Raw genomic sequence first — 27,003 nt, forward strand, 5'->3', positions numbered from 1 at the left:
TATTGTATAAGACCACTATTATAAGAACTCGAGAAATAGTTTAAACAGAGAAGAGAATATTCTTTGATGGTTATGAGAGCGAGGAGGGAGGGAGAGGGGTTTTCACTAATTAGATAGTAGATAAGAACTATTTTAGTTGAAGGGAAAGACAACACACAATACAGGAGAGGTTAGCACAACTGGACTAAACCAAAAGCAAAGAAGTTTCCTGAATACACCGAACTCTTTGAAGGCCAGTGTAGCAGGGGTGGGGGTTTGGGGACCATGGTTTCAGGGGACATCTAAGTCAACTGGCATAATGAAATGTATTAAGAAAACATTCTGCATCCCACTTTGGAGAGTGGCGTCTGGGGTCTTAAACGCTAGCAAGTGGCCATCTAAGATGCATCAGTTGGTCTCAACCCACCTGGAGCAAAGGAGAATGAAGAACACCAAGGACACAAGGTAATTATGAGCCCAAGAGGCAGACAGGGCCACATAAAGCAGAGACTACATTAGCTTGAGGCCAGAAGAACTAGATGGTGCCTGGCTACAACCCATGACTGTCCTGACGGGGAACACAACAAAGAACCCCTGAGAGAGCAGGAGAGCGGTGGGATGCAGACCCCAAATTCCTGTAAAAAGACCAGACTTAATGTTCTGACTGAGACTAGAATGACCCCAGAGATCATGATCCCCGGACCTTCTTTTAGCCCAAGACAGGAACCATTCCCAAAGCCAACTCTTCAGAAAGGAATTAGACTGGACTTGGGATAGACAATGATACTGGTGAAGAATGAGCTTTTTGGATCAGGTAGACACATGACACTATGTTGGCATCCCTTTCTGAAGTGGAGATGAGAGGGTAGAGGGAGTCAGAAGCTGGCTGAATGGACACAAAAAGAGAGTGGAGGGAAGGAGTGTGCTGTCTTATTGGGGGAGGGCAATTAGGAGTATACAACAAGGCCTTTATAAACTTTTGTATGAGAATCTGACTTGATTTGTAGACTTTCACTTAAAGCACAATAAAAAAAAAAATGATGATAGCCTTGGAAACCCTATGGAGCAGTTCTGCTCTGCCCTATATGGTTGCTATGAGTCAGAATTGACTCTATGGCATTGGATTTATAGAGTTTGTAGAGATGGTGGAGATTCCAAAAGGGACTGCTGGCCATTTTTAGATCTTTAGAAATTGATGGTAACTTTTTTTTTTTTAATTCTCTTTTCTGTATTTATTGATATAAAGCGCTAGTCTATGCTCATTCCCATTCTGAATTTAACTTGGAACAATGGGTAGAGAAATGAAGGAAGGAAAAAGGGATGGGGGGTGGGTAGGAGAAGGGAGAGCGAAATTTTTCCTGGATCGAGTGAGCTAGACTTGGAAGAGAAAAGGAAAAGAAGAGGGCTAAAGAGGTTGGACATGTGAGAAAAATATTATTTGAGGCAGAATTAGATAGATGCAGTGAAAGAGAGTGCAGAAGTGAGGAGCACAGCATATGCACAGCATCCAGATACTAGATCTATTCACTTCTTTTGTGTGTAATTAAAACAAAACCAAACCCATTACCTGTTCTTCTCTTCTGTGGCCCTTCCTCTACAGGAATTACTCATTCAGGTGTTCTCCCAGTGACTTAGTCCCTGTTTGTTCCAAATGGACCTCAACGCCTTTCTGCCAAAAGGCTTCTTCTTCATATAGCCCTGCAGTTGGTGAATGACACCGTCATTGATCCACTGTCCTAAGCCAGAAACCTAGGTTTAGACCAGTGCTTCTCAGACTTTAATGTGGATACAAATCACTTGATATTCTTCATCAAATATAGATTCTGATCTAGTAGATCTGGTGTTGGGCTTGAGATCTGCATTTCTAACAAGCTACCAAGCTACCAGGGGATACCAGTATTTATATCAATAGTAGCAAGACTATAAACTAACTTCTTTAACATTTTTTGGAGCTGTTTATAGCCCACTATTTGTTAGCAGTAGCATTTACTAGTTGGGTATTTTTATCTTTTATTTCCACATTCATAAACAAAGGCAACAAGGCATAGAGACTTTAAGTTGTCTAAGATCCTATTATTAAATTGTGGCAAAGCAATGACTAGGACCCAGGTCGATTTATTCCCCGGTTTTTTCTTTTCTTTTTCCTGCTCTGTTGCCTCATATTGTCAGTTCTGACTAGGATTCATTGAGTACTGCTTCCATCCCTTCAAGAAGATCCTGCGCTCCATAGCATGGCCTCCAGCGCCCGTAATGGTACTGCCCTTCCCTCCTGTCCCACCCTACAGACCTTCAGAACTTTCTTTTGTAAGTCTTTACTTTCAACTGTTCATTTGTCACCATTTCTCTTCTATTTTTAGGAATTTTAACATCAAACAATACTAAGAATTAAAAATATTTCTGAAATATGACATGACTTTGGTCTATTGTATTTGAGGTTTCTAGTCTTTGCTGTCTTTCCTACTATTATCATGAGGCTGTTATTATTATTTTTTTTTAATCTGTAGGAATTTGTTCATGGCACAGAGTAGTTTGACTTTAAAGGAAAAATGCATATTAGAATATTGTAAGATGCATTTGTGGGCTTGGCATCTTCTGTTTGCCCTTCCAGATCTACTCTCCACCATTCCCTACCCTGCTCTGTGTCTTGAGCATCAGTGGGGTCTCTGATTTCCTGGGTTCTGGTTGGGTGTGGCCAAAGGGGAGCATTGGCAACAGACAGGAGGAGCAAAGCAAGTGAGGTTGGCATTTATTTCCCCAGTCCAAGGTTGGCTTCTTTGCTTGCTGGAAGGTGACAGTTTCAGTAGAGTAGTTCTCTCCTCCAGCACTCTCTGGATTCTAGGAACTACTTCCTCTCCTTGCTCCTTCAGGCCTAAGGATGGTAATGATATCTACCTTGGTGCTCTACTGCACCATTTCTTGTGATATTCCTGCACCCTGCCCACATTTCTGTGGTGTTTATTAAGCTCACCTCTAATTACTTAGTTCGACTTTGCCATCTCTTTCCTACCAGTGACTAACACAAGGTGTTTCACTGGCCTCCCTAGGGGTTGTCATTAATCTGTTTAAGCATCAGTTTTCTCATCCAGTGCACATTCCTCCCTCTGTCCAAAAGTACTTTCAGAGTGTTCAGAGTGACTGTCTGATAGGGTGTTCACGTAGAGATACAGGATTCCCATGAACCACCCCTGTACTTCCCCCTCCCGTCCCCAAATCTACTAAGGCTGCCAAATAGGAAACAAGGCTTACAGGCCAGCATGATTTGTTCTTAGTGAGCCTGAGCTGCCATGTAGGAGTGACTTCTTTGTTCTGTGTCTTTATAGTCCCATTAGTTTAATAAGCCAGAACTTTGTTGTTGTGGTTAGGTGCTGTCGAGTTGGTTCTAACTCATAGTGACCCTATGTATGACAGAATGAAACACTACCCGGTTCCGCGCCATCCTCACAATCGTTGTTATACTTGAGCCCATTGTTGGAGCCACTGTGTCAGTCCATCCTGTTGAGGGTCTTCCTCTTTTTTGCTGGTCCTTTGCTTTACCAAGAGTGATATCCTTCTCCAGGGACTGATCCCTCCTGACAACACGTCCAAAGTATGTAAGACGCAGTCTCGCCATCCTTGCTTCTAAGGAGCGTTCTGGTTGGACTTCTTCCAAGACAGATTCGTTCTTTTGGCAGTCCACTGTATATTCATTATTCTTCGACAACACCACAATTTAAAGGCGTCAGTTCTTCTTTGGTCTTCTTATTCATTGTCCAGCTTTTGCATGCATATGAGGCGATTGAAAACACCATGGCTTGGGTCAGATGCACCTTAATCTTCAAGGTGTCATCTTTGCTTTTCAGCAGTTTAAAAAGATCTTTTGTAGCAGATTTGCCCAATACAGTGCATCTTTGGATTTCTTGACCGCTGTTTCCATGGCTGTTGATTATAGATCCAAGTAAAATGAAATCCTTGACAACTTCAGTCTTTTCTCCATTTATCATGATGTCGCATTTTGATCTAGTTGTGAGGATTTTTGTTTTCTCCATGTTGAGGTATAATCCATGTAAAGCCAGGACATTATGAGGATTAATGTCAGCATTGCTATTCTGTAGTTTCCAGGACCCACCTTTTTTTTTAAATAGTTTTGAAAACTTTTGGAAAACTTTAGGTCTAACATAAGTAAGTTCTTTCACTACCTTGGAATGTAATTTAGCTGATTTGGAGATCAGTACTAACCTGTTCCTGGCAAGTCAGTTCCTACTCATGGCTACCTTATATGTTATAGAGTGGGACTGAACTCTGTAGGGTTTTCTTGGCTGTAAGCTTTATGGAAGCAGATTGCTGGGTGGGTTCAAACTACCAACCTTTCATTTAGTGGTCAAATGCAAACCATTTGTTCCAACCCAGGGTGCTAAAACTGATTGTTCTTTCACTCTCTTCTTCTATGTCTTGAATTTAGTCTCTCTTGGATGATTCTCTTTGATGAAGAAGATAGAAGTCCTGCAGGGGCTTGAGTAACTCAGCCTATTTTCCCTAACACATAATGATCCTAGGCAGAGGGACTTTCTCATCTTTATTTTCTCTGTTGCCCTTTAATTATTACTTTTCCTTCCTTTAAGTGTCCTGATGAATGTGTGTTCTTTTTGCCTTTTATACATGACTTTTTTAACCCAGAGCTCATGAAAGAGTTCAGTGTGCTGCCTGGTACTTTTCTCTGCATGTCACTTTTTTCCTTCTTTAAGGGAACCATTTGTGAGAAATGAACTGATTTTTTAAAAGCCAGCCATTTTCCTTTAGTTCCCTTCCCTTTAGGGACCCTGGTCCTGATTTTTTGAAAATTATTTTCGTAAGTGCTAGGTGTACATACCCTATTTTACTTAGCAGCCCCCAATTTAGCTGTTATGGACTGCAACAAAACTAATCTCTAACTTGGCAAGTGGAGGGTGGGTCAGACATTTTGTCTTAGATTCTGTTTATGCTGAAACTTAACGTTTCTAGTTAGTTGACAAAGTAGAAACTGAATTAGTGCTTTTCCTTCGAAAGTATATACTTTACAGTTGGCAGTCTTAGTTTAAAGTCTTTATCCAAAAATATTCTCCTTGTATGCAAGTACTTTTTTTTAATTAACTAGATTTTTAAAAAAGTTATACAAGTAATAAATGACCGTTGTGAATTCAAACAATATGTATGTACAAAAGTATACCTGTTTTCAAACTGGGCTATGCTTGTGTTCAGTTGTGTTCTTGAAGATGCAGTCATAGTTCTGACTTGTGTTCCCAATGGAAATGTGAGAACTTTCCCTACCAGATACCTTGTCAGCTTTGCGGAATGTCACCCTGGATAAAGCAATACTTGTATCAGTCCTAGTCCTGTTACCAATTGTACATAAACTTTTTTGGGTCTTGGTCTCATTGCCTAGAAAACAAGGAGGATAATAACAGCATTAAAAGGACCAGGCTGAAAAAGCAATAGTTAATTAAGAAAGATTAAATTCGATTTAGTGAATATTTATTGACTGCCTGTTATGTGCCAGCCATGGTTCTAGCAATGAATTAAACAAAAATCTCTATTTTAGGTAGTTTCATAATATATCTCATGATCTCTGGCATGTCTCTTTATCACTGTTAATGTTAGAAAAGTTAGATTTTTCTCTGTCAAACAAACATAATATTAGCAAGAAATTAAAGGAATTTCATGACCCTGAATAGGAAGTTTAAAATGTTCTTCTGCAGAGGACTGAAATTAATATTGATAAAATGTGTAACATTTTAATTAATTTCTTAATAGGACCTGTTCACTGTTCAAGAAATACACTTAATGGAGATTTGGCATCAGCAGCCATTCCTGAAGAAAACAAATGTACGGCCAAAAAGAAATCTGAATTGGAAGATCCTCTTCCATCCTTCTCTTCCTGAGGAAACCGAAGTGTCCAGCTTCCTCTAAGTATTGCTATGCAAAAGCTGCTGGAGTAGTTTTTCCCTTTTACTTAAGATTTCTCTGCACTTTATACAACATTGTAAGGAAAAAAAAAAAAAAAACCCACGTACTTTTGAAGTGTATTTTATCTTTATATAGTTTATTTGCAAGAATAATTTCCTAATAACTTCACAGTATGAATATGTACCCTTTTTTTTTTTTTTCTTTAAACAAATGATGGTGTAACATTTTGACATCCATAAGGACAAATGTAGAGTAGATATTTTTCAAAAAAACTGTGAGGGACTGACAGCTTAGTCAGTGTGCATTATAGCTTATAAACATGAAATCTTATAAACATAAGGTTTCAGTTTGACAGAAGTGTGATATATGTAACTTGTGCCATGGACCAAATGGTCACTTTACCCCAGCTAAAAGTGAGTTATGATAGCAGCTTGATGGTGAATGTATTATATTCCTTTAAGCAAAAGGAAACACTTAATATTCTAAATATTTTTAGCCCAAATACTATGACACATTGAAGATTTTTTAAAAGTGGACTATGTTGTCCTTCTTATGTGAAGTTGACATTACTGATTTGTCAATACCAAATGTTGAGTTAAAGTATTTAGTTTTTATTTATTTTTTTGTTGCATTGAGAAATGAATTCTAACTTTTGTGACCTACCAAATTTAAGATGTGTACACATTATTATTTACATTGTTCTAGAAAAGAAGCTTAATGTTGTGGTGACCTTGCTCACTTGCACCAGAGAAATAAATGACTTTCAATGGAAGATTTTAGTGTTTTTTTTTTCCTAAAATAGCCATTACGCTGCTGTTGTAAGGTATTAATGTTTGCAGCTCTTTAGAATACTAGAGATATTTTGTATTTACGAATATTTATACAAAAAAGGAATTCTGTCAAGGTGTCTGCTCTACATCACTTTAGAATGGTATTATTTAATTAAAGAACAAATAGCATTTTTTGATTAGTGCCTGTCATATCTGTTGTTAGTGTTTGCTTTGTAAATTGTTTTTTAATTCGCTTTGGGATGATGGTTTTGTTCAAAGTCTTGGATGAGGCGCACTTTAAAACAAACTGGTGTTTTTAAGTTAATCAGATGTTTAATAAATACGTGGTTTTTGCATTCAAAATCCTCATATAATACATTATTTTTTTTTATATTTGTTGATATGCTGTCTTATCTTTATCAAGTGCTAATAATTTTACTGCTTTGATTTTGTTTGTATATTTGGGCCTCACGATGAGTACACAAATGAGGCATACTTTTAGTTCTGTTGCCTGTGAGCTTAGAATGGTATGACCTATAATATTTAAATTTATCTTGTAAGTTTACATGGGTTTTTTTTTTAGAGTTAATATTTGGTATTTATTAAAATCTATAATTATAGACTTTTTTCCTTAAGTTTAAAATGGACATAAACAATCTATAAACAACCGCGATATATTAATCATGCAGGTAGATAAACTGCGTGCTACTTAAAATGTTTGCGATTTTAAGTAGTACATGGTCATTAAAAAATGACAAAAAACCATTGCCTTTGAGTCAGTTCTGACTCATAGCAACCGTATAGGACAGAGTAGAACTGCCCCCTAGGGTTTCCAAGGAGTGGCTGATGGATGTGAACTGCCGACCTTTTGGTTAGCAGCCAAACTCTCAACCACTGTACTACCAGGGCTCCCACATCATTAGACTACTCAGTATTAACTAGTGGAATCTTTTTCTGCTCATGTGTTGTAGTTCGTATGTCTAATCTGGAAAAAAAAAAAGTTTGATAGTGTAGTAAGTTTTCATGTTGAGCTGGCAATCAGGTTTTTTTTTTTTTTTTTTTTATAAGAACTTGCAGTCATAGACCACGAAGGTCAAGGTGCTACTGTTAGGGAGCTTTTCTGGTAGTCAGTGTTTTTCCAAGTGATAGGTTTATAATGAAAACACTTTAACAAGCTTTTGAACTCATAGAAAATAATCAAACTCGCTTCCTGTTTCTTTCCACAAATAGATGAATTCATGAACAGTTTTCTGTAATTATTTTTTTTAAATAAATATGGCCGTTTCTGGTTTGTATCATTTTTTCCCCCTTGAAACAGGTGCTTTCAAGAGAGATTTGCTCCATTCCTAAATATAGCTTTTGTTGTGATTTAAAGCCACTTATTTTTCCTTAGGAACCAAACACATTTGTGAAGTTATTTTTTTTTAAGGGAGCATAAATGTATCTCAAATTACATCTAGGTTTTGATGGGTAAATTGGCAGCATGCAGCAACCTATCAAGCTTAAGAGAACCTTGCGTTTTGAGGAGCCATTGTGTGTTTTTAAGTGTGCCTGACTTTTCTGAATTTTAAGAAAAAGATGAACCAAATGAGAACAATTCTTTAAGAATGTTAGCCACACCAAAGTCTCTGAAATATATCAGGTTTTCCTATAATTTTTTGCCTTGTTTGGGCCATGAAGTTATTGGGAAATGTGAGGATTCTCTTGGTACATCGATGGTCTTAGAAGCAAAGCCAGTGCTCGGTTTTCGTTTCAAGGGCTTACCGTTCTTGTTTCATTTCAAGGGGAATCGCAGGCCTCCGTGATTAAAGGGATCTTGATAAGAATTTTTTTTGTAAATAGACTATATTTGAATTTTTTTACATTATATTGGATTATTGTGTTATCTTTAATCAGGACAAGTCCAGGAATGGATGTTATTGCTTAAACTTAAATTCCTAGACAAAAGATCAAGTATCTTTTCCATAGAGGCCATGGAACCTTTGACCTTGCATTGTAGTTTTTCATTATGTATTATCATAGAATTTAAAAATCATCATGAGGTCTCAGGATATCTTTGTATCTTTGTAATATGTTAACATTATGCTGCTGTTTATTCTGTTTTCATATACATTATAATATTAACTTGAGCTGTACCAATTTTTACTTCTTTTAGTTAATGAGATGACTGAGTCTGTCTTTAGGGGCTTGCTGTTGCTACTTGGTGCAGAGGGAGTGTCCTGGCCTGAAAGAAAACCAGATTAGGCTGCAGGAGCTCCTTTGAAGAGATACCTCTTTTAAGAGCCCTGGTGGGTAAGTAAGGAGCCCTGGTGGCACAGTGGTTAAGCACATGGCTGCTAACCGAAAGGTTGGTGGTTCAAACCCACCAGTTGCCCTGTGAGAGAAAAATGTGGCAATCTGCTTCCGTAAAGTTTACAGCCTTGGACACTTTATAGGGCAGTTCTGCTCTGTCCTGTAGGGTTGCTATGAGTCATCTCTTCAGGCAATGGGTTTGCTTTTTGGTGGGTAATTAAATTGTAGCTGGTAGATGGAGCTGCTTCTTCATGTCTTCCCAGTTCTCCAGTCCTTTTCTCTTTGAATTCACACTGAATTTGGAAGTTTAAATATTTTAAATTTTTATTAAAATAATTCATGCACATAGTTAAGAAATCAAATAGAAAAGACTTATAATGAAAAAGAGTATCCCTACCTCCCAGTTGCATTTTTAAATTCTTAGTTGTTTGTTTTTGTATTTACCTGCCTAAGTTAAAATTTGTTAGCCACTTTTTCTTGATTTATCTGTTTCAGAAACAATTTCTTAAATTCCTTCAGTGGTAGAAAGTGTTTGCTTTTTTTTTTTTTTTTACATCTTCCTCAGTTTTCTTTCCGTACCCCTTCCAGTATAGATTTATCACAACTTTTTATTAAATCAGTAGATACAAATGTTGATCACTCATGAGCCACATGGTGAACTATGATTATTTCCTCTCTATTGGGACCTTGTTTTTCTTACAGTTAATAATTGCCCGGTATTAAAATTTCTAGTTTTTTATGTATCTATTGCAAGATTATACAAAGGCTTAAATGCTCAGAAATATCAGATAATCTCTCAGTTCCTTTTTTTTTTTTTTGTCCTTTGGGGCCATCTCTTCCACTGTCCTTCATCTTTTGCCATCTGAACTGTTGCCCTTTGAGTCTGTTCATGGCTCAGTGATCATGCTGGGCCCCTTTTTATTTTTTTCTCATGTTGGATACTATGAATTCCACTTTCTTGATGTATGGCCTTTTTTTTTTGGCTGAAGCTTATCCACCACTAACTTTGTATCAAAAGCTGGATGGAAGGTAAACTTTTTAAGGTTCTACAGGTGTAAAAATGTCTTTACTCCTGATTGATTGGTAGTTTGAACTTTTTGTTGAAAATAATTTTTCCTCAGAGTTTTAAAAGCATTGCTGTATTGTCTTTTATAGCATTCAGTATTACTGTGAGATTCTGATACCGTTCCTTTATATGGGATCTGTTTTTACACTCTGGAGGCATTTAGGGGCTTCTCTTTACCCCTGACATTTCATGATGATATTTGGGTGTTCATTCAATTTAATGACTTGGTGGAGCCTTCAACTTGCAGGCTTGACTACTTCAGTTCTGGAAAATGTTCTGTGTTATCTTTTTGATAGTTTTGTCCCTTCCGTTTTTCTCTGTCCTGCCTTTTTAGAGTTCCTATTGTTTGAATGTTGGGCCTCCCAGATTGATCCTTTAATTTTGAAAATCCTTTCTATTCCATTTCTCTTTAAGTTTTACTTCCCCCGCCCTTTCTTTTTAAGCATCAAGTTGTCCTATTGAATGTTTTAAGCTACTTAATTTCTAGGAGCTCTGGTGGCACACTGGTTAAGCACTCTGCTGCTAACTGAAAGGTCAGAGGTTTGAACCCAGCTTCTCTTCGGGAGAAAGATTTGGCAGTCTGCTTCCATAAAGATTATACCCCTGGAAACCCCATGGAGCAGTTCTGCCCTGTCCTGTAGGGTCACTATGAGTTGGAATCAACTCAATGGTAATGGGTTTATTTAATTTCTAGGAGATCTTTTTTCTCAGTTCCTTTTTTCATAACACCCTGTTCTTATTCTGTAGATTCAGTGTTTCCTCACATTTTCTCTAGGATAGTTAAGGCTATTTTTTTCATGTTTCTGTTTCTTGCATTATTTCTGTTTCTTCCATGATCCTGTTTTCTGCTCCTTTGTTTTGATTCCATCTTTCATTATAAAGGCTTTCTTAGAAAGTTGGATAGATTATCCATTCATATCGCCAAACTCTTAATATGGTACTAAAAAGCTAATTACATATCTTCTTAGGTGTGAGCAGGTTTATCAGTTATCTGAAGGGCCATCATGCAGAGAGCTGGGCTTTTTTGTTGTGATCTCCTAAATTGTCAGCGAAGGTCTTTTTTCGGGGGCCATTTCATTTCTTTAGAAAAGACTTGTGTTGAGGCAGAAAGGTCAAAGAAGAGGGCTGAGAATACTACAGGTTGTATGATGACTTTTACTTAACTCCCCTGTTTTCTGCCCTACTCTTACTTCACCCCTCCCTGGCCCTCTTTTGTGGCTGGTCACCCTGAGGTTCATTTTCTCCTATGGATGAGGAGGGGTTGTAGGTGAATGGGTGGTCTGGCTGTGGAGAGTTGGAGGAGAACCTGAGGTCCAATTGCTCTTTATATAGATTTCTAGTACTAATTTCAGCCCTATACCTCACTCTCATCTTCTATAATACCTGGTACTTCCAAGTCCCAAACTCGTTAGGGGTTTGGTAGGTGGGTGTATTTTTTGGCTTCCCCCTTTTGGGTACTTAGGCTTTAACTTCTTAACTCTCCTGTATTAATTATCATACCTCCGCCTACTTTTTACCTTTATAAAGTCTGTTGAAATCTCCTGACTGTGTAGTCTTTCTCCTATTCTCATTTTGTGCCATATATACTCCCTTATTGCCATTTTAAGGAAATTTTGGATGTGGAGGAAATTAATGCATGTGGTCAGTCCACCACGTTTAACTGGAAGTCTAGATTTAAATTTTAATGGTGTAGAATACAATATCTTTGACATTACTTTGTAATTCACTCTTTCCACTCCTTGATGATTTCTAATTAATGTGGTTTTACTGTACTACCCACCTCATAGGGTTGTTGTGAGGATTAGAAGAATCAATGCATATAAAGCACTTAGAACAGTACTTGGCACATAACCCGTTAACCCATTGCTGTCAAGTCGATTCCGACTCATAGCGACATATAGTAGGCATTAAATAAGTATTAACTATTATTAATATTGTTGCCATTGTTATTTCTGTGGTCACACTTCATTCAGTAACCCACTTAAACTTTAATGAAGATGTTTTCATCATAGGAAGAATTATTAATATATGGGAGAATGTAGTGTTTGATAATATTGACCTTTCATTTGGCCAGACTTCACAGGAAATGTTCAGGTTTTAACATTGTCTTTTTTAGTAACATTACAGCCTTAAAACATCCAATCATTAATAGTTACTTTAAAAGTTTTAGAAAAGGTATAGCGACAGTTTTGATGGGCTTTTAAGCTTTATCGATATTGTTTTGCTTTTGTATCTAAAATATGAAGTATACAAAATGAAGTTGTGGAGATGGTTATTATGCCTTCTGTACAGCTGATAGATGTAATAGTCTTTGAATACATTGAATACTGAAAGAGAGAACTAGTTGGATTCCAGCCACTGTGAATGGTTGTACACCCTTCAGAAAATGTTAATGTACTTGTATAAAGCAAAATGTCTGCATTTGTTCAGTTGGCAAAATTTTTTGTTCTGCTTCACGTGGCTTTTTATATTTTAAGTTTTAAAAATGATAAATTATGTTCTAGGTAAAGGCTACCCTGAGCCTAGATTTTAAATTCCTACCTTTCAGATATTTGAAGTATCTTCTTTGAGTCTGGATTAAGAAGTGTGCAGTAAGGCTGAATTCTAATTCTTAGAGTGAAGTGAGAGAGGGGCTTGTCTTTTGATCACATTAGCTTTTTTATGGCTAGCTGAGAGCCACGTGCTTTGGAGAGGGGTATTTTTATTTGTAGGGAGATTAGCATTCTCTCTCATTAAAGTAGAATTCCATAGATGTGATAAATAACTGTAAATACCAGTATCACTATAGATAAGAAATTTCTCTGTAAAAGGAATGGCTAGTTGTTTAAAACCAAAAAAACCTGTTGCCTTCTAGTCGATTCTGACTCGTATAGACAGACTATAACTGCTCCATAGAGTTTCCAGGGAGCACCTGGTGAATTTGAACTGCTGACTTTTTGGATAGTAGCCGTAGCACTTAACCACTACGCCAGCAGGGCTAGTTGTTTAGTGTGAACAAACGTCTTCACAAGTTGTCAGGATAACTTTGGTAGTGCCGATGAAGCAGTTGGACATGCAGGATTAAAAACTGTGACTGCTATTAGCTTGATAGCAGTCCCTCCCTAGATGTGAATATTAGTGTCTATCTTGTATCCTTTTACAGTCTTCTTTGATTTTTTGATATATCATCTCCACGGTTTTGATGTCTGTGTCTCTGGAGACCATATACTCCCTTTTCTCCAAATGCAGTAATTTGCCCTTTCTGTCCCATAACATGCTCCCCTCTCCACTAAAAAATCTTGTGTTGATCTTTTTGATAATAAAGCATTTTTGGGACACTTACTATGGGCCAGTGCTTTACCTCATTTCAGCTTCATAACAAAGGTATGATTAAAGTATAACAATACAGGAGTAACCAAGATACACAGAACCAGGATTAACTCACAAGTGATTGATTAGAATAATGAAATTTTGTTATTATACCCTGAAATACTAAGTGTTTAAATTATCTGATTATCTAGTAGTTTAGTTTATATATTGCTTCTGGATTTTTTTTGGACTAGTGTTAGTTGCTGAACAAATAAAAAAAACAACAAATAGCTGTTGTTTATTCACAAACTGCAGAATTTATGACAAGGTAGATTAAGTTTCAGTTAATTGCTATAAATAAACCAAATGAATTAATGTACAGGGATAGTAACACATTAAGCAGTTCTTCTGACCTTATTGACTTTAAAGGGGGTAGTTTCTGTGGGTAATCTACTCAGACAAATAAAATGTATGACTGATGAATTTCCTCCTCAGTTTTATTCTGTCAGGGTGGGAGGAGGATGCTGTTGATAATTCTTTGTGCTTTTGAAAGTTCAGCACAAGACTGTTTTAACCATTTAAATCTCAATATAAAGTGTACTGTCAGATTTGGTTGCATGGGGACAGTTAGGGACAAAGGTCGAATAGGGTCACAAAGCCATCAGGAGCTAACCTCACCTTCTCTTCCTTCACAGCTTTTCCTGGCCTTAGTAAAATGTCATTTTGGATGAGAGGAGGCAGTTTAGGAATAAGGGGAATAATGAGTCATGTGTAATGAAAAGATACTCCAGGAACTTTTCAGTCTCATTCAATACCCTCATCTTTCCCAGTACTCTGGACTTAAACTGGGCATTTCTCACCCTTCCTCTTATTTTTAAAAAGCAGTGTCTCAATGTATTCTCTTTATTAAACAATCATTTAGACAATATGATTGAAGCAGAAGTTCGCCCTGGCACCCATCTCTCCCAGAGGTAGCTACTTTTTTCTGTTGTATATCCTTCCAGATCTTTTTCCTATGTATTGACTTTTGTACAGATGGAGATTGCAGTATTGTTGAATTAGCCCATCAATAGCCAAGTGGTTAAACAAACAGTGGTACATCCATATGTTGCAGTTGGTGAAAAAAAGAAGGTGTCTCTATATATCTTTACTTGAGTATTTTTTGTGTGTGACAGCTGAATAGTTCTGACACTTGCCATTGGTGGTCTGACAGGTATTCTAGTCCTTTTCTTTTTAATCTCTCTATGCAAAGGTTGGATTTTCTGGATAGTACACCTTGGCTGCTAACTAAAAGGTTGGAAGTTCAAGGCCACCCAGAAGTGCCTCAGAAAAAAGTCATGGCAATCCACTTGTGAAAAATCAACCATTGAAAATTCTATGTACCACAGTTCTACTCTGACACACATAGGGTAGCCATACAGAACTTGAGGGCAACTGTTACCAGTTGGTCTTTGTAAAGAACTATGAATTGATTGCTGTTTCTAGATAGCAAGAATGAGGCCATTTTCCTTTGAAAGACAATTCTAGAATACTAGTGTTTTTTTTTTTTTTTCATTGTGTATATGTCTGTGTATGTATTCATGGTTTCTTGGTTGTGGACAATGCAACTTGGAATCATTGTGTTTTATTTTGAGATCTATATACTTGGTAAGGTTAGAGGGTCAGCAAAAAAGAGGGAGACCGTCAACGAGGTAGATTGACACAGTGGCCACAACAATGGGCTCAAACATAGCAACAATTGTGAGGATGGCACAGGACCAGGCGATGTTTTTTTCTGTTGCTCTGTTGTACATAGAGTCATTAGACTTGAGGGCACCTAACAACAGTGTTTACTTTTATAATTGATTTAAAAAATATAACTATACAGAATGAAACATTTGCTGTAGAAGCTTGTTGGTAGGTGCCATCAGTTGATTCTGACTCAGAGTGACCCTGTAGGACAGAGTGCAACTACCCCATAGGCTTTCCTAGGCTCTACTCTTTACAGGAACAGATCACCAGGTCTTTTCTCCCGCATTTGAACCTCCGACCTTTTGGTTGGCAGCTGAGTGAGTGCTTAACCATTGTGCCACCAGGGCTCATGGTCCAAATAGGGAGTTAAGTCTTTTTCTCTTCTTGGCGACTGTCAAGTGTGGCCTAGAAGTGATAAGGGTTAAGCCTCCAGATTTCTGTTGGGATGTATACAGTATCCACATGATTAATAACCTTCATTTGATGGATTTATATGGTAAATGAGCACACAATGAGTACCTTTTAAGTCTTGAATTAAATAGGAAATTTCTATCCTATCCCCTTTTCCTGTGGTATTTGTGCTTGCTAGGTTATCCAGATGTGTCAGCAAGCCTTCACAACTGGAATATGGTACCTTGCCACGATTCCTGAGGATACAGCTCCCATTTAGCTTTATTCTTGTCTTTCCTGTTTGTTTTCTTGTTTTGCAGTGGTTGGCTACATAGAAAAGTGTGTGGCAGTAAATACCGTGGTTTAGCATTGTGACCATGGATGGTGAACTTTTTTTTTTCCCCTCTTCTGTGCCAACTCTGATCGACTAGTTGTGGCTTCCAGATTGTGAGTTTGAGGCTAGTGTCATCAGAGAGTGATCTATCTACTTGATTAATGATTTCTGCCATGGGCTTGGTGGGAGGGTGTAGGGAATGCTGACAAGAATAGTCTGTTATCCAGAATATAGGATGATGATTATGGTCTGACTTGGCATAACTTTGCCAGATTATACTTTTTTAACCACTCAAAATAAACTAACCCTGTTTTCAGTTTCTACTATGCCATTAGGATGAGTTTAACCATTTGTATATTTAAAAAATTGGAACAAAAATAGCTCATCATCTCTTTATTCAGGCTAAGTGTATATGTATGTATAAATAGTACGTATCATTCACACTGTACCTTTATGAATTTGAAGACCTTTGCAAGCTTGACATGGTGCTCAGGAAAAAAAAAGTGCCATATACATTTTTAGAAAGTATGAGTTTAGTAAGTGAAATTCAATAGCATATCAGTACTTTACATAAGTCACCTTTTGTGTTTAGATCACCCATAGTCGTCACTTGAGAGAAGAGTTTTAGTTCATCTGTAGCTTTACTTAGGTAGCAAATCTTCTTAGAAAGATAGGTTGCCCTTCTTTCTCCTTGCTGTGTTTTATTAATACAGCCTGTGACTTCTTGGGGGGTGGTGGTGCACAGATTGCAGCTTTTGTTTCTGCTTTTCTGAATCCAGCCGGGTTGCCCACACAGTGTCCTTGAATGTAGTTTGAGTCATGAAGCCTGACAAAAAGTACAGGTTACCTATAATTTTCTGGCCTCACAACAGTGTTTTTGGATATGGTGCCGTCTTCTACTATAATGTTGCATCTGTCACTTTCAGATTCAACTCCTGCAGGTGTTTTCTTTCTTTGTGGAGAGGAATATGAAGAGGAATAGATATGGTCTTAGATGATTTTTTTTTTTTTATAGTTCAAGTCCATTAATAGTCTGCTGTAAGGAAAATAAAAACTCACTATATGAGTTCATATGCCCCCTGTTTTTCAAAATCTGTACATTATCTTGACCTTTTCTTTCTACCAGCTCTAAAGGGCTTTCATAGAAATCATGGTTCAATGTTAAATTTCTAAGAGCTTTCTAATATCATCCAGAATTAGCCAAAGAGGATGTCATATGAATAGTTTGGACTTATTTTTCCCACCTTTTCACTTTTTTTTTTCCTTCACTTTTTTTTTCTCTTTTTTTAATCGATGATTATAGAATTCCTCAAAGTAGCCTCCTCACTACCTCTAATATTTGGTGGTCTGTTTTGAGAAAGAAAAGAATCACTTGAGAAGGTGATGAGCTTAAGGAGGCTGTTACTCATTTAATTTAGAACAGCTTATACATTTGTTTACCTTAAAAAAGTTGTTCAGTCAATATTCATTGGCCTTTTACTATATGCTGTGTTACCAGTATTTACTTAGGCTTGAGTATACGTAAAACTCACGGCTTTATTAGCGAATAACTTAGATAAATGTACTCTCTTAACCATAATTGGCTTTCCTAAATTTTCACTTTTTTCAGTTAACTAATCAAATAGTATTTATTATTCACATTTGCACACCAACTATTAATTTTAACCTAAACATAAATAAGCAAGCATTAGAAAATAGATTTTTATATGTATAAATATTATTGAAAACATAAGCACATCAATTCTTTTTGCCTGTTAATTTTTATTTTTGGTTGTAATTCTTGCAACAAGAGTTTGTGACTATTTAAATAAACAATTTGAAACTATAGAAGTTAAACAAATCGGAAATACTGGAGTTGATATAAAATCTAGTCTCTAAATAAACTTAGTAACTTTATGACAAATATGGATTAATGAAGCACTTTAATTTTGAAACAACTTCAGGATAGGATTTCTATTCTTGGGGAGGGGTAACTTCATTTAAAAATATATGTATACTTAATTTGTGAGTATTCTTTTTTTCCCTTCCAAATACTGAAGGGTGTACTCTATAATATTTTTGTTATGAAAAGTTTGCTTGTTTAAAGTATTGTAGTGATTTTATAAACTCAATAAAACTGAGATATGTGAACAGTGTGCGGGAAAATGTTTAATACATTTGCCATGCCACTAAAAAAAAAATATATATATATATATATATTTTGAAAGCTTAAAGAAGGGTGATCTTTACTTTTTAAAATATAATACATCAGTATTTTTTAAAGCTCCCCAGTAATTCCAGTGGGGAACTAAGGTTGAGAACCAGTGATCTAGATGGAACCTCCCATTCCTGATTACTGCATTTAAGAAGGATAGTATTTAAGTTTGAGGCTGTCATCAACTAGCCTAAAAGCCCAGATGTTTTCCCAGGTCATTACTAGCTTGGGTCAGCAACATCAGCTTCACCTGGAAGCTTGTTAGAAATGCAAAACCTCAGGCCCCAGCCCAGCATCTACATTTTAACAAGATCCTCAGGTGATTCCTTCACACTTGCCCTTTGAGAAGCCCCATTGGAGGTGGCCTTAGGGTGAATGTAGATGTGTATGCATCAGCCTTTTGCTTCTCTGTGTGGTTTTCTGCCTTAAGCAAGTTGTGACATTTTCATTACAGGCTTCATTTTGTGCTCACATTAGCCAGTTAATAGCTCGAGATGATTTTCTGGTTTGGAGCACATGCAAAGGGAAACTATGACCACTACCACCATCACCACCAAACTCCATTCTGCCTAAAATGGGGGAGGAGAAGGGAGCTAAAGAATGGTCACCAGCAGAAGGCTGTGGTCTTTCAGTCTCTTCTCACAGCTCCCTTATCTATTAAGTAAAAAAATTACTACCCTTACAAGGGTACTTCATACAGGGGCTATCTTTGAGGATTCTTCAGAAAGAAATTTTCTTTAAGAAACATTTATGTCATGCTGACCTGAATAAAACGTAATCTTCCAAGTTCTATGTCTACCCAGCTCCCAGCTCTCAGCAGCCTCCCTTATCGGGGTTACAGTCCTGTAACTTTAGCATTCCAGGAACTCTCAACTGGCTTCACTGTCTGGGCACCCACCAAGAATTGGGCAGATTATTTTGTCAGGACACTTCCTCTCCTCAAGGATGGAAAGGTTCTTTTCTGTTATTTCTTTAAGGCCTGTTATTTCTGGAAAGCTTTGGCCCTCCCACCACTGGCTTTCTTATGTAAGGTGCTGGGTCAGGTCGGCACCCAATTTCCTGCCTATATTGCAAATTCTCAGTAAAGGGTCCAGTATTTCTGGCCTTAGCTTTCTGAGAAGAAGAACTGATTACGCTAGAAATGCGGGGCCTTTTGAGGAGGGCAGCCTGGAGGGATTTGGCTCTTACTTTGCCTGGAGCAAAACTGCCCGAAGTGGAGTACTTCTTCTTCCTAAACAGGCACCCTTTCTTGCCCTTTCACTCTCGAGTAGGTTTGGTTTTTGGTGTTGTGAAGGGGTGGAAACACCACTCTGGCAAGCAGAAACTTGGGTTCTAGTTCCCCCTCTGCTGCTAACCATGTGACTTTGGGCACATTATATAAAGACTATGGATCTCAATGTTCTCCACTTTCAGTTTCCCTTGTGAATATCTCCATCATGGGCCTCGTCCTCTTCCCTTTAGTGGTTCTTCCACTTACCATGACAGGGCATCTCAGCCTCCCATCTAGTTTTGACTGATGGGTCTGTTGGTGCTCCTTCTCTTCTTCTCTGAGTTGTTCTAGGCAGAGAAGTGGAGGTGGGGGAGGGACAGCCAGTCTTCCTTATGGATGTGTGCCCAGGTTCTCAGCAGGTTAGGGAACAAGGAGTACCTGTCCGTTAAAAGTCCGTTGCCTGACTAAAATCTAAGAACAGATGATAGAAGCCTCAGATGTAACTGGTAGGTGTCAGCAAAGAGTTGACCTTTTTCATACATTGCACATAGTAGGGAAGAATTCCATCCCGTGTTCCCCTCTAAGGCTGGGACTGGTGTCAGACAGGTTCCCTCAGCATCCCTGGAGACTTTATTATTCAGGGAATTTGTAATGGAAACTTCCCTAGCAAGAAGCATTTATCCTTGAGGTTCTGCTGGTTCAGAAGCACCTAGTTTGGGAGGGGCCCATAGGTAAGTACAGGAAAACCCTGGTGGCCTGGTAGTTAAGAGCTACGGCACCAGCCAAAAGGTTTGCGGTTCAAATCCACCAGGTGCTCCTTGGAAACTCTGTGGGGCAGTTCTGCTCTGTCCCGTAGGGTCGCTATGAGTTGGAATTGACTCGACAGCAACAGGCTTAGGTGAGTACACACTAACAAAGACCCCTCCTAGCTACACCACGAAAGGAGCCCTGGGCACCAGAGCCTTCACAGAGGTTTTGAGAGTGGGGCTTATCACAGCTTCTGAGATTAGAGGAGCTGTTTATTGGTATTTCATGGACAAGTGTATCTACTACCTCTCTGAAACATGTAGGGCAGTATTTCTTAAACTTTTTGCATCATTGGCATCTTTTAAAAATGAAAACTACCAATCATCTCCCTAAAAAAATACATAGGCAGAATTTCAGGAAGCTCATGGTCCCCTAAACATCACAGAATAAGCATGAATTTCAGGTTTAGAATCCTGGCTTTTAGGATAAGCTATCTTTTACAGGGAATTCCTGACAGATGAGAAAGTTTTGGCATATTTGCCCACTCCTTTTCTGCTTCCCACCTTTTCTGAAAATGGAACAGGAATGAATGGGAATCATCTCCTTGAGCCACATTCCTGCTGCTGCATCCTCAGGAGAACCTGGCTTGCTGGGCTGGACTCTTCTACCTCTTCAGTGCCAATTCCACAGCAGTGGTCATTGTCACTGAGAAGGCTGTGGCAGTAAGGCCCTCCACCCCCATCTCCACAAGTCCCCTTACACCACCTCGCCTGTGCCTGGAAATCAAGTCTACCAGGCTGGCTTGTCGGTATTCATCCCTAGATCCCCAGACAATCCAAAGAAGGACCTTTCCATGAATTACTATAAATTCCTGTCCCCACAAGCTGGAGTTACAGGGACACTATGATTTAGAAATTTGGTGATAGTTAAAGGTATTATGCTGTGAGTGGGTCCTCCCATGAGGAAATACTCTTTGATACAAAACCCCAAAACCAAGCCCATTGCTGTCCACTGTATTCCAACTCATAGTGACCCTACAGGACAGAGTAAAATTGCCCCATAGGGTTTCCAAAGCTATAAATCTTTACGGAAGCAGGCTGCCATATCTTTCTCCTGCAGAGCAGCGGGTGGGTTCAAACCACAGATCTTTCAGTTAGCAGTTGAGCCCTTAACCCACTGTGCCACCAGGGCTCCTCCTTTGATATAAAATGGTGACTAAATGCTATAGCTTTCTCCAAATAGCTAAAGACTTCCTAAAACTAAAATTTGATCAAGTCACTAGTTTGCTTACACCTATATAATGGTTCCTTTTATTTCTTAGGGAAGCACCCAAAGTCCATAATATGGTACAGGAGGCATGCTGCAGGGTTGCCCTGCCTCATGCCCCCTGCGCTGCAGAGGCTCTTGCTGCCCTCACTGAACTTTTTTTCCTACGTTTTGAATGTATGGTGCTCTGCCTTGCCGCCAGGCTTTTGTAGGTGCTGGTTAAAGTGCCCAGCCGTGCTTCATGGCAGAAAGATGTGGCAGTCTGCTTCCATAAAGACTACAGCTTTGGAAACCCTATGGGGCAGTTCTACTTGATGACAGTGGTTTTTTTTTTTTTGGTTTGGTCTTCTGTCTAGAAAGCCAACTCCTCCCCTTCACGTGTCAACTTTTACGTATAACTTCCTCTAACCTGACTGCTCCCCCTTTCTCTGGATCAGATGCTTCAGTGATGTGCTCCCCAAAACTCTGGATTTCTTCTATCGTAGCACTTCATTGCTTCGGTGATAGCCTGTGCCTCCTTCAACCAACAACTATTCTTCTCACCTTCAGCGTTTCCACCTAATGCAGTCTGTTTCAACCTGCCTCGCGTGTAGCACTGATGAAAAATATGTTCTATCATCAAGTTTGGGGAACACTGTATCACCTCTTGGAGCATCATAATGCACACTAGCTTATCAAATGCTCTGAAAAGTCCTGCATAAAGAAATTCAGTTACCCAAGTTCTAAATTAATTGGCTGTGGAGCACTTTATTCACCTCCCAAGAAACAAAGTTTGAGAAATACTGACCCAGACACACCAAAAGCAGAAAGCCAACCTTCCGTTTTTTATAACCTTAGAATAAAAATGCATGGGCCAATCTGTTTTCAAAACTCTATGAGTCTAGCAGACATTATTTTCTATTACCAGGAAATGACTTTCTCTGCCTGCATTTTCCAAAATTACCTTTGGGGCAAAGTAAACAAGATTACAAGTACTTCCTCTTCCTGGAGCACAGTCATGTGATGTTATTCTTAAACTAGTCACCATGGAGACTCAATTTAAGCTGTTATTTTATTGGCTATTTCTGGTTACCCTTGCTTCTTACCGCTACATGGTTCAGCTACATAACCAGCTACTATTGGATAGTGATAATAAACCACCTTTTGAGAAATTCCATTAAGAGACTTTCTATAAAGATGTGTTGTCTGATGCTTATCCTGTCTAGTGAACGTGAGAACTGTGCTGAGGCCCCTCTAAAAACTCTGAAATGCCGTTTCTCTGTCTGGTCCCTAACTGTGATGGAGAACTAAAGATGTTATTTATTGAGATTCCTAATATAGTAATAATAAACCAGTGGCCATCCCGTTGATTCCAACTCATAGTGACCCTACAGGACAGAGTTGAACTGCCCCACAGGGTTTGCAAGGAGGGGCTCGTGGATTCGAACTGCTGACCTTGTGGTTAGCAGGCAAGGTCTTAAGCGCTGCGCCACCATGAAACCAGTTGTGGTTGAGTCCATTCTGACTCATGACGATTCCGTGTGTATTAGAGTAGAACTGTGCTCCACAGGGTATTCAGTGGCTGGTTTTTCAGGAGTTCACCAGGCCTTTCTTCTGAGGCGCTTCTGGGTGGGCCTGAGCCTCTGTGTGAACCTCTTGCACAACCCAGGCACTCTAATATAATAACTGCTATATACTGAGTGCTGTGTCAGGCTGTTTTCCCATGTGGGGTTAGTGCTTTTGTTATTCCGGTTTTATGGATGAGAACATCAAAAGATGGAAAAGTAGAATACCTGCCCGAAGTTACACACGCTAGTAAATAACAGAACCTAGATTTGAGCTCAGCTGTCTTAGTTTTGATTAAAACAAAACAAGCAAAAAAGCAAAAACAAACCAAACCCACTGCCTTCAGTCATTCTGACTCATAGTGACTCCAAGGTTGTAAATCTACGGAAGCTGACTGCCACATCTGCACTCAGAGGCTGATGGATTTGAACTGCCGACCTTTCGGTTAGCAGCCCAGCACTTAACCACTGCACCACCTTACTTAGGCTTAATCCCGAATCGACTCTGGCAACTAACAATTGTTCAATTCCTATATTATGCTGCTTTTCATCTAGCCACTGGGTTATCATCTAGCCTGGGTGTGGGGGTTTATAAAATAGAAATGACTTCGCAAAAAGGATAGAGGCCACTTGCAGGATGACAGTGAAGATAGCTCACAGATTTTGTGGATTGGATGAGTAAAAACCAGGGAGCAAGCGCTGGCTTGCTGCTCTCTGTTGCCCGCTGTTGATGTGGAGAGAGAAGAGCCTGTCGGTCTAGAACAGTATCCAAACGGTATCAGTTTCTAGTGCTAGGTTGCTGAAGGTGGGCGGTAAGAAGCAGGAATGCTCTCCCCACCCCCTCCGAGCTGGGAGCACTTGTTCTTGGAAGAGCTAGAGGAGAGAGGCTGGTTGGGTAAACCCAAGAAGGGATTCTTGGCGTTCTAGCCGGCGTGTCTTCTGACTGACTTCCCAGGAGCCTCCATATGCAATCGTCTCAGGCGCCCACGAGGCTACTCATGCTGCTTACAGAAGGGCTGGACTTTTCTTTAAGGCATAAAGGAAAGTCGAGTCAATCTGCTTTGCCAGACAGATTGTTCCTCCCTTGTCTCCCAGGCCCAATGATCTCAGGACCTGGGAGCTGCAATACCAGAAGTGCAAAGCCCTGTCTTCGGCTTTAGAATTCCCATCTACTCGGCCTGTAGGCTCGGACTGGGCTCGTTAGACAATTGGCGAGCTGGGAATCATCCTCAGCATCATCCAGTAAGCTCTGCCTCTCATTTTAAGGTAAGAATAGCCATTTAAAGTCGTACAATGGTGTAGTGGATGTTGGTACCGCCCAGATCCCCCAGGGCGTGGGCACCCATTCCCCAGTTACTTGTGTGTTGGCTGTTGAGCTGCCTTTGTCTGCAGTGAATTGCCCTGGCCAACAGGTGCCCATCCTCGCCTGGGATTCCTCCCCCACCCCCCAGGCTCACAGCCGGCAATCATTGATAGGCTGTTGTTGTGTGCCCTCTAGTCAATTCCGACTCATAGCGAACTTACAAGACAGAGCAGAACTGTTCTGTAGGGTTCCCAAGGCTGTAGTCTTTACGGGAGCTGATCGCCAGGTGTTTTCTCCTGAGGAGGAGTGGCTGATGGGTCCCACTCACTGTCCTTTTGGTTAGCAGCTGAGCTCTTAACCATCGCGCCACCAGGGCTCCTTGATTGTTCCAAAAACCAAACCCACTGACATCGAATAGATTCTGACTCGTAGCGACCCTATAGCACAGAGTAAAACTGCCTAATAGTTTTCTAAGGGTGTAAATCTTACGGAAGGTGACTGCCCCATCTTTCTCCAACAGAGCGCTGGTGGGTTTGAACAGCTGACCTTGGTCTGCATGCATTTGCCTATGCTGGATATTTCATATGAGTGGGATCTATGAAAATATTTGTTCCTTTGTGACTGACTGATTTCACTCAGCATAATGTTTTCAAGGCTTATCCATGTAGTAGCGTGTATCAGGACTTCATCTCTGTCAGAGTAATACTCCATCGTATGTATGTACCACATTTTGTTTATGCAGTTATCTGCTGGTGAAGAATTAGGCTATTTGCGCCTTTTGGCTATTATCAATAGTCCTGCAACGAACACTGCTGTATACCTATCTGTGTTCCTGCTGTCAGTTCCTTTAGGTATATGCCTAGGAGAGGAATTACTGGATTGTATGGTAATTCTGTGTTTAACTTTGTGAGGAACCTCCACATTGTTTTCCACAGCAGCTAACAATTTTGCATTCCCACCTGCAATGGGTGAGGGTTGCAATTTCTCCATACCCTTGCCAATACCGGGTGTTTTCCATTTTTTTTTTTTTGATCGTAGTCATTTTAGTGGGAGTGAAGTGATACCTCATTGTGCTTTTGATTTGCATTTCCCTAATGACTAATGATGTTGAGCATCTTTTCAAGTGCTTGTTGGGTATTTGTATTTCTTCTTTGGTGAAATGTCTATTTAAGTCCTTTGCCCATTTTTTTTTTATTGTGATAAATATATATGTAAGAAGACATTTGCCATTTTGACATGTACAATTCAGTGACATTAGTTGTGTTCATCATTTTGTGCCATCATCACTGTCAATCTGTTTCCAAATTTTTTTGTCACCTTTAACAAAACTTAGTGTTCTCTAAGCGGTGAGTCTCCCTTTTCTCCTCTGTCCCACTGGCCCCTGGTGACCACTAATATGCTTAGGTGTATATAAACTTGTCTATTCTAGATATTCTATGTAAGTGGGATCATACTAGTATTTGTTGTTTTGTGCCTGAATTATTTCACTCAGCATGGTGTCTTCTAGGTTCACCCACATTGCAGCATGTATTGGGACTTTATTTCTCTTTATGGTTGAGTAATACTCCATTCATTGCAGGGATGAACCACATTTTGTTTATCCATCATCTGTTGATGGACATTTAGGTTGTTTCCACCGTTTGGCTATGGTGAATAGTGCTGCAATGAACATCAGTGTACAAGTCTCTGTGTTCTTATTCTATGTTTAACATTTTTTAAAATTGTTGTTAAGATATATATGAAACAACACTTGCCAGATTTTTCACGTGCACAATTTCGTGGCACTAATTAATCATATTGTGCAACTATCACCAATATCCGCTGCCAAATTTTCCATCACTGTAAACAGAAACTCAGGGCTTCCTAAATAATGCTTCCCTCTTTCTCCCTCCCTCTTGCCCTGGGTAACCACTAATAAATGCTGGTCTGTATATATTTGCCTAGTCTAGGTATTTCGTATGAGTGAGATCATAGAGTATTTGTTCTTTTGTGATTGCTTACTTAGTATAATGTTTTCAAGATTCATCCATGTTGTGGCATGTATCAGGACTTCATTTCTCTTTCTGGTTGAAAAATATTGTATGTATGTACATTTTATTTCCATTAATTTATTAAAAACCCATTTGGGTTTTTTCCATTTTTTTGGCTATTGTGAATAGTGCTGCAGTGAACATTGGTGTACATGTGTCTGTGTCATTGCTTTCAAGAATCTTGGGTATATACCTAGGAGTGGTATTACTGGGTCCTTTTGGTAGTTCTATGTTTAACTTTTTGAGGAACCACCAAAATGTTTCCCACAGTGGATGTACCATTTTGTATTCCCACCAGCAATGGATGAGGGTTCCAGTTTCTCCACATCTTTGCCCACATTTGTTATTTTAATTTTTTTTTTTTTAATCTTAACCACCCTAACCAACCAACCAGTTGCCATCAAGTTGATTCTGACTCATGGTGACCCTATGTGTTTGAGAGTAGAACTGCACACCATAGGATTTTCAATGGCTGTGATCTTTTGGAAGTAGATTGCCCGGCCTTTCTTCTGAGGTGCCTCTGGGTGGATTTGAACCTTTCAGTTAGTAGCTGCATGCTTAACTGTTTGCATCACCCAGGGATTCCTAGCCATCTTAATGAGGCTGTAGTGATGTCTCATTGTGGTTTAGATTTGCTGCTCCATAATGGCTAGTGGAGGAGTCCTGGTGGCACAGTGGTTAAGCACTCAACTGCTAACTGAAAGGTCAGCGGTTTGAACCCACCAGCCCACTCTGTGTGGAAAAGATATGGCAGTCTGTTTCAATACAAATTTACCACCTTGGAAACCCTATGGGGTAGTTCTACTCTGTCCTGTAGGGTCACTATGAATCAGGATTAACTCGATGGCAGTGAGTTTTGGTTTGGAATGGCTAGTGAGAAGGAGCCCTGGTAGCAAAGTGATTAAGTGCTCGGCTGCTAACCGAGGGTCATCAGTTTGAA

At 39.3% G+C, this 27,003-nt stretch overlaps 1 protein-coding gene across 3 annotated transcripts in view; it reads left to right on the forward strand.

The window, feature by feature from the left end:
• Nucleotides 1–23,996, forward strand: part of PLEKHA3 (pleckstrin homology domain containing A3) — a 44,452-nt gene extending 20,456 nt beyond the window's left edge. Inside the window, exons 8-9 of one of the 3 annotated variants that reach the window (XR_007517879.1) lie at nt 5,746–8,960; nt 23,826–23,996. Coding sequence is in view for 2 of the 3 variants with exons in the window: in XM_049887554.1 (XP_049743511.1) it covers nt 5,746–5,873 (128 nt within the window). In the remaining variant the exon portion in view is untranslated. Of the gene's footprint in view, nt 1–2,148; nt 2,436–5,745; nt 9,301–23,825 lie in introns of those variants that run through there. The other 2 variants (XM_049887555.1, XM_049887554.1) reach the window with 2 other exon arrangements.
• Nucleotides 23,997–27,003: the final 3,007 nt, after the last annotated feature.

Source organism: Elephas maximus, chromosome 6 (genome assembly GCF_024166365.1).
Source record: "Elephas maximus indicus isolate mEleMax1 chromosome 6, mEleMax1 primary haplotype, whole genome shotgun sequence".
NCBI classification, from domain to species: domain Eukaryota; kingdom Metazoa; phylum Chordata; class Mammalia; order Proboscidea; family Elephantidae; genus Elephas; species Elephas maximus.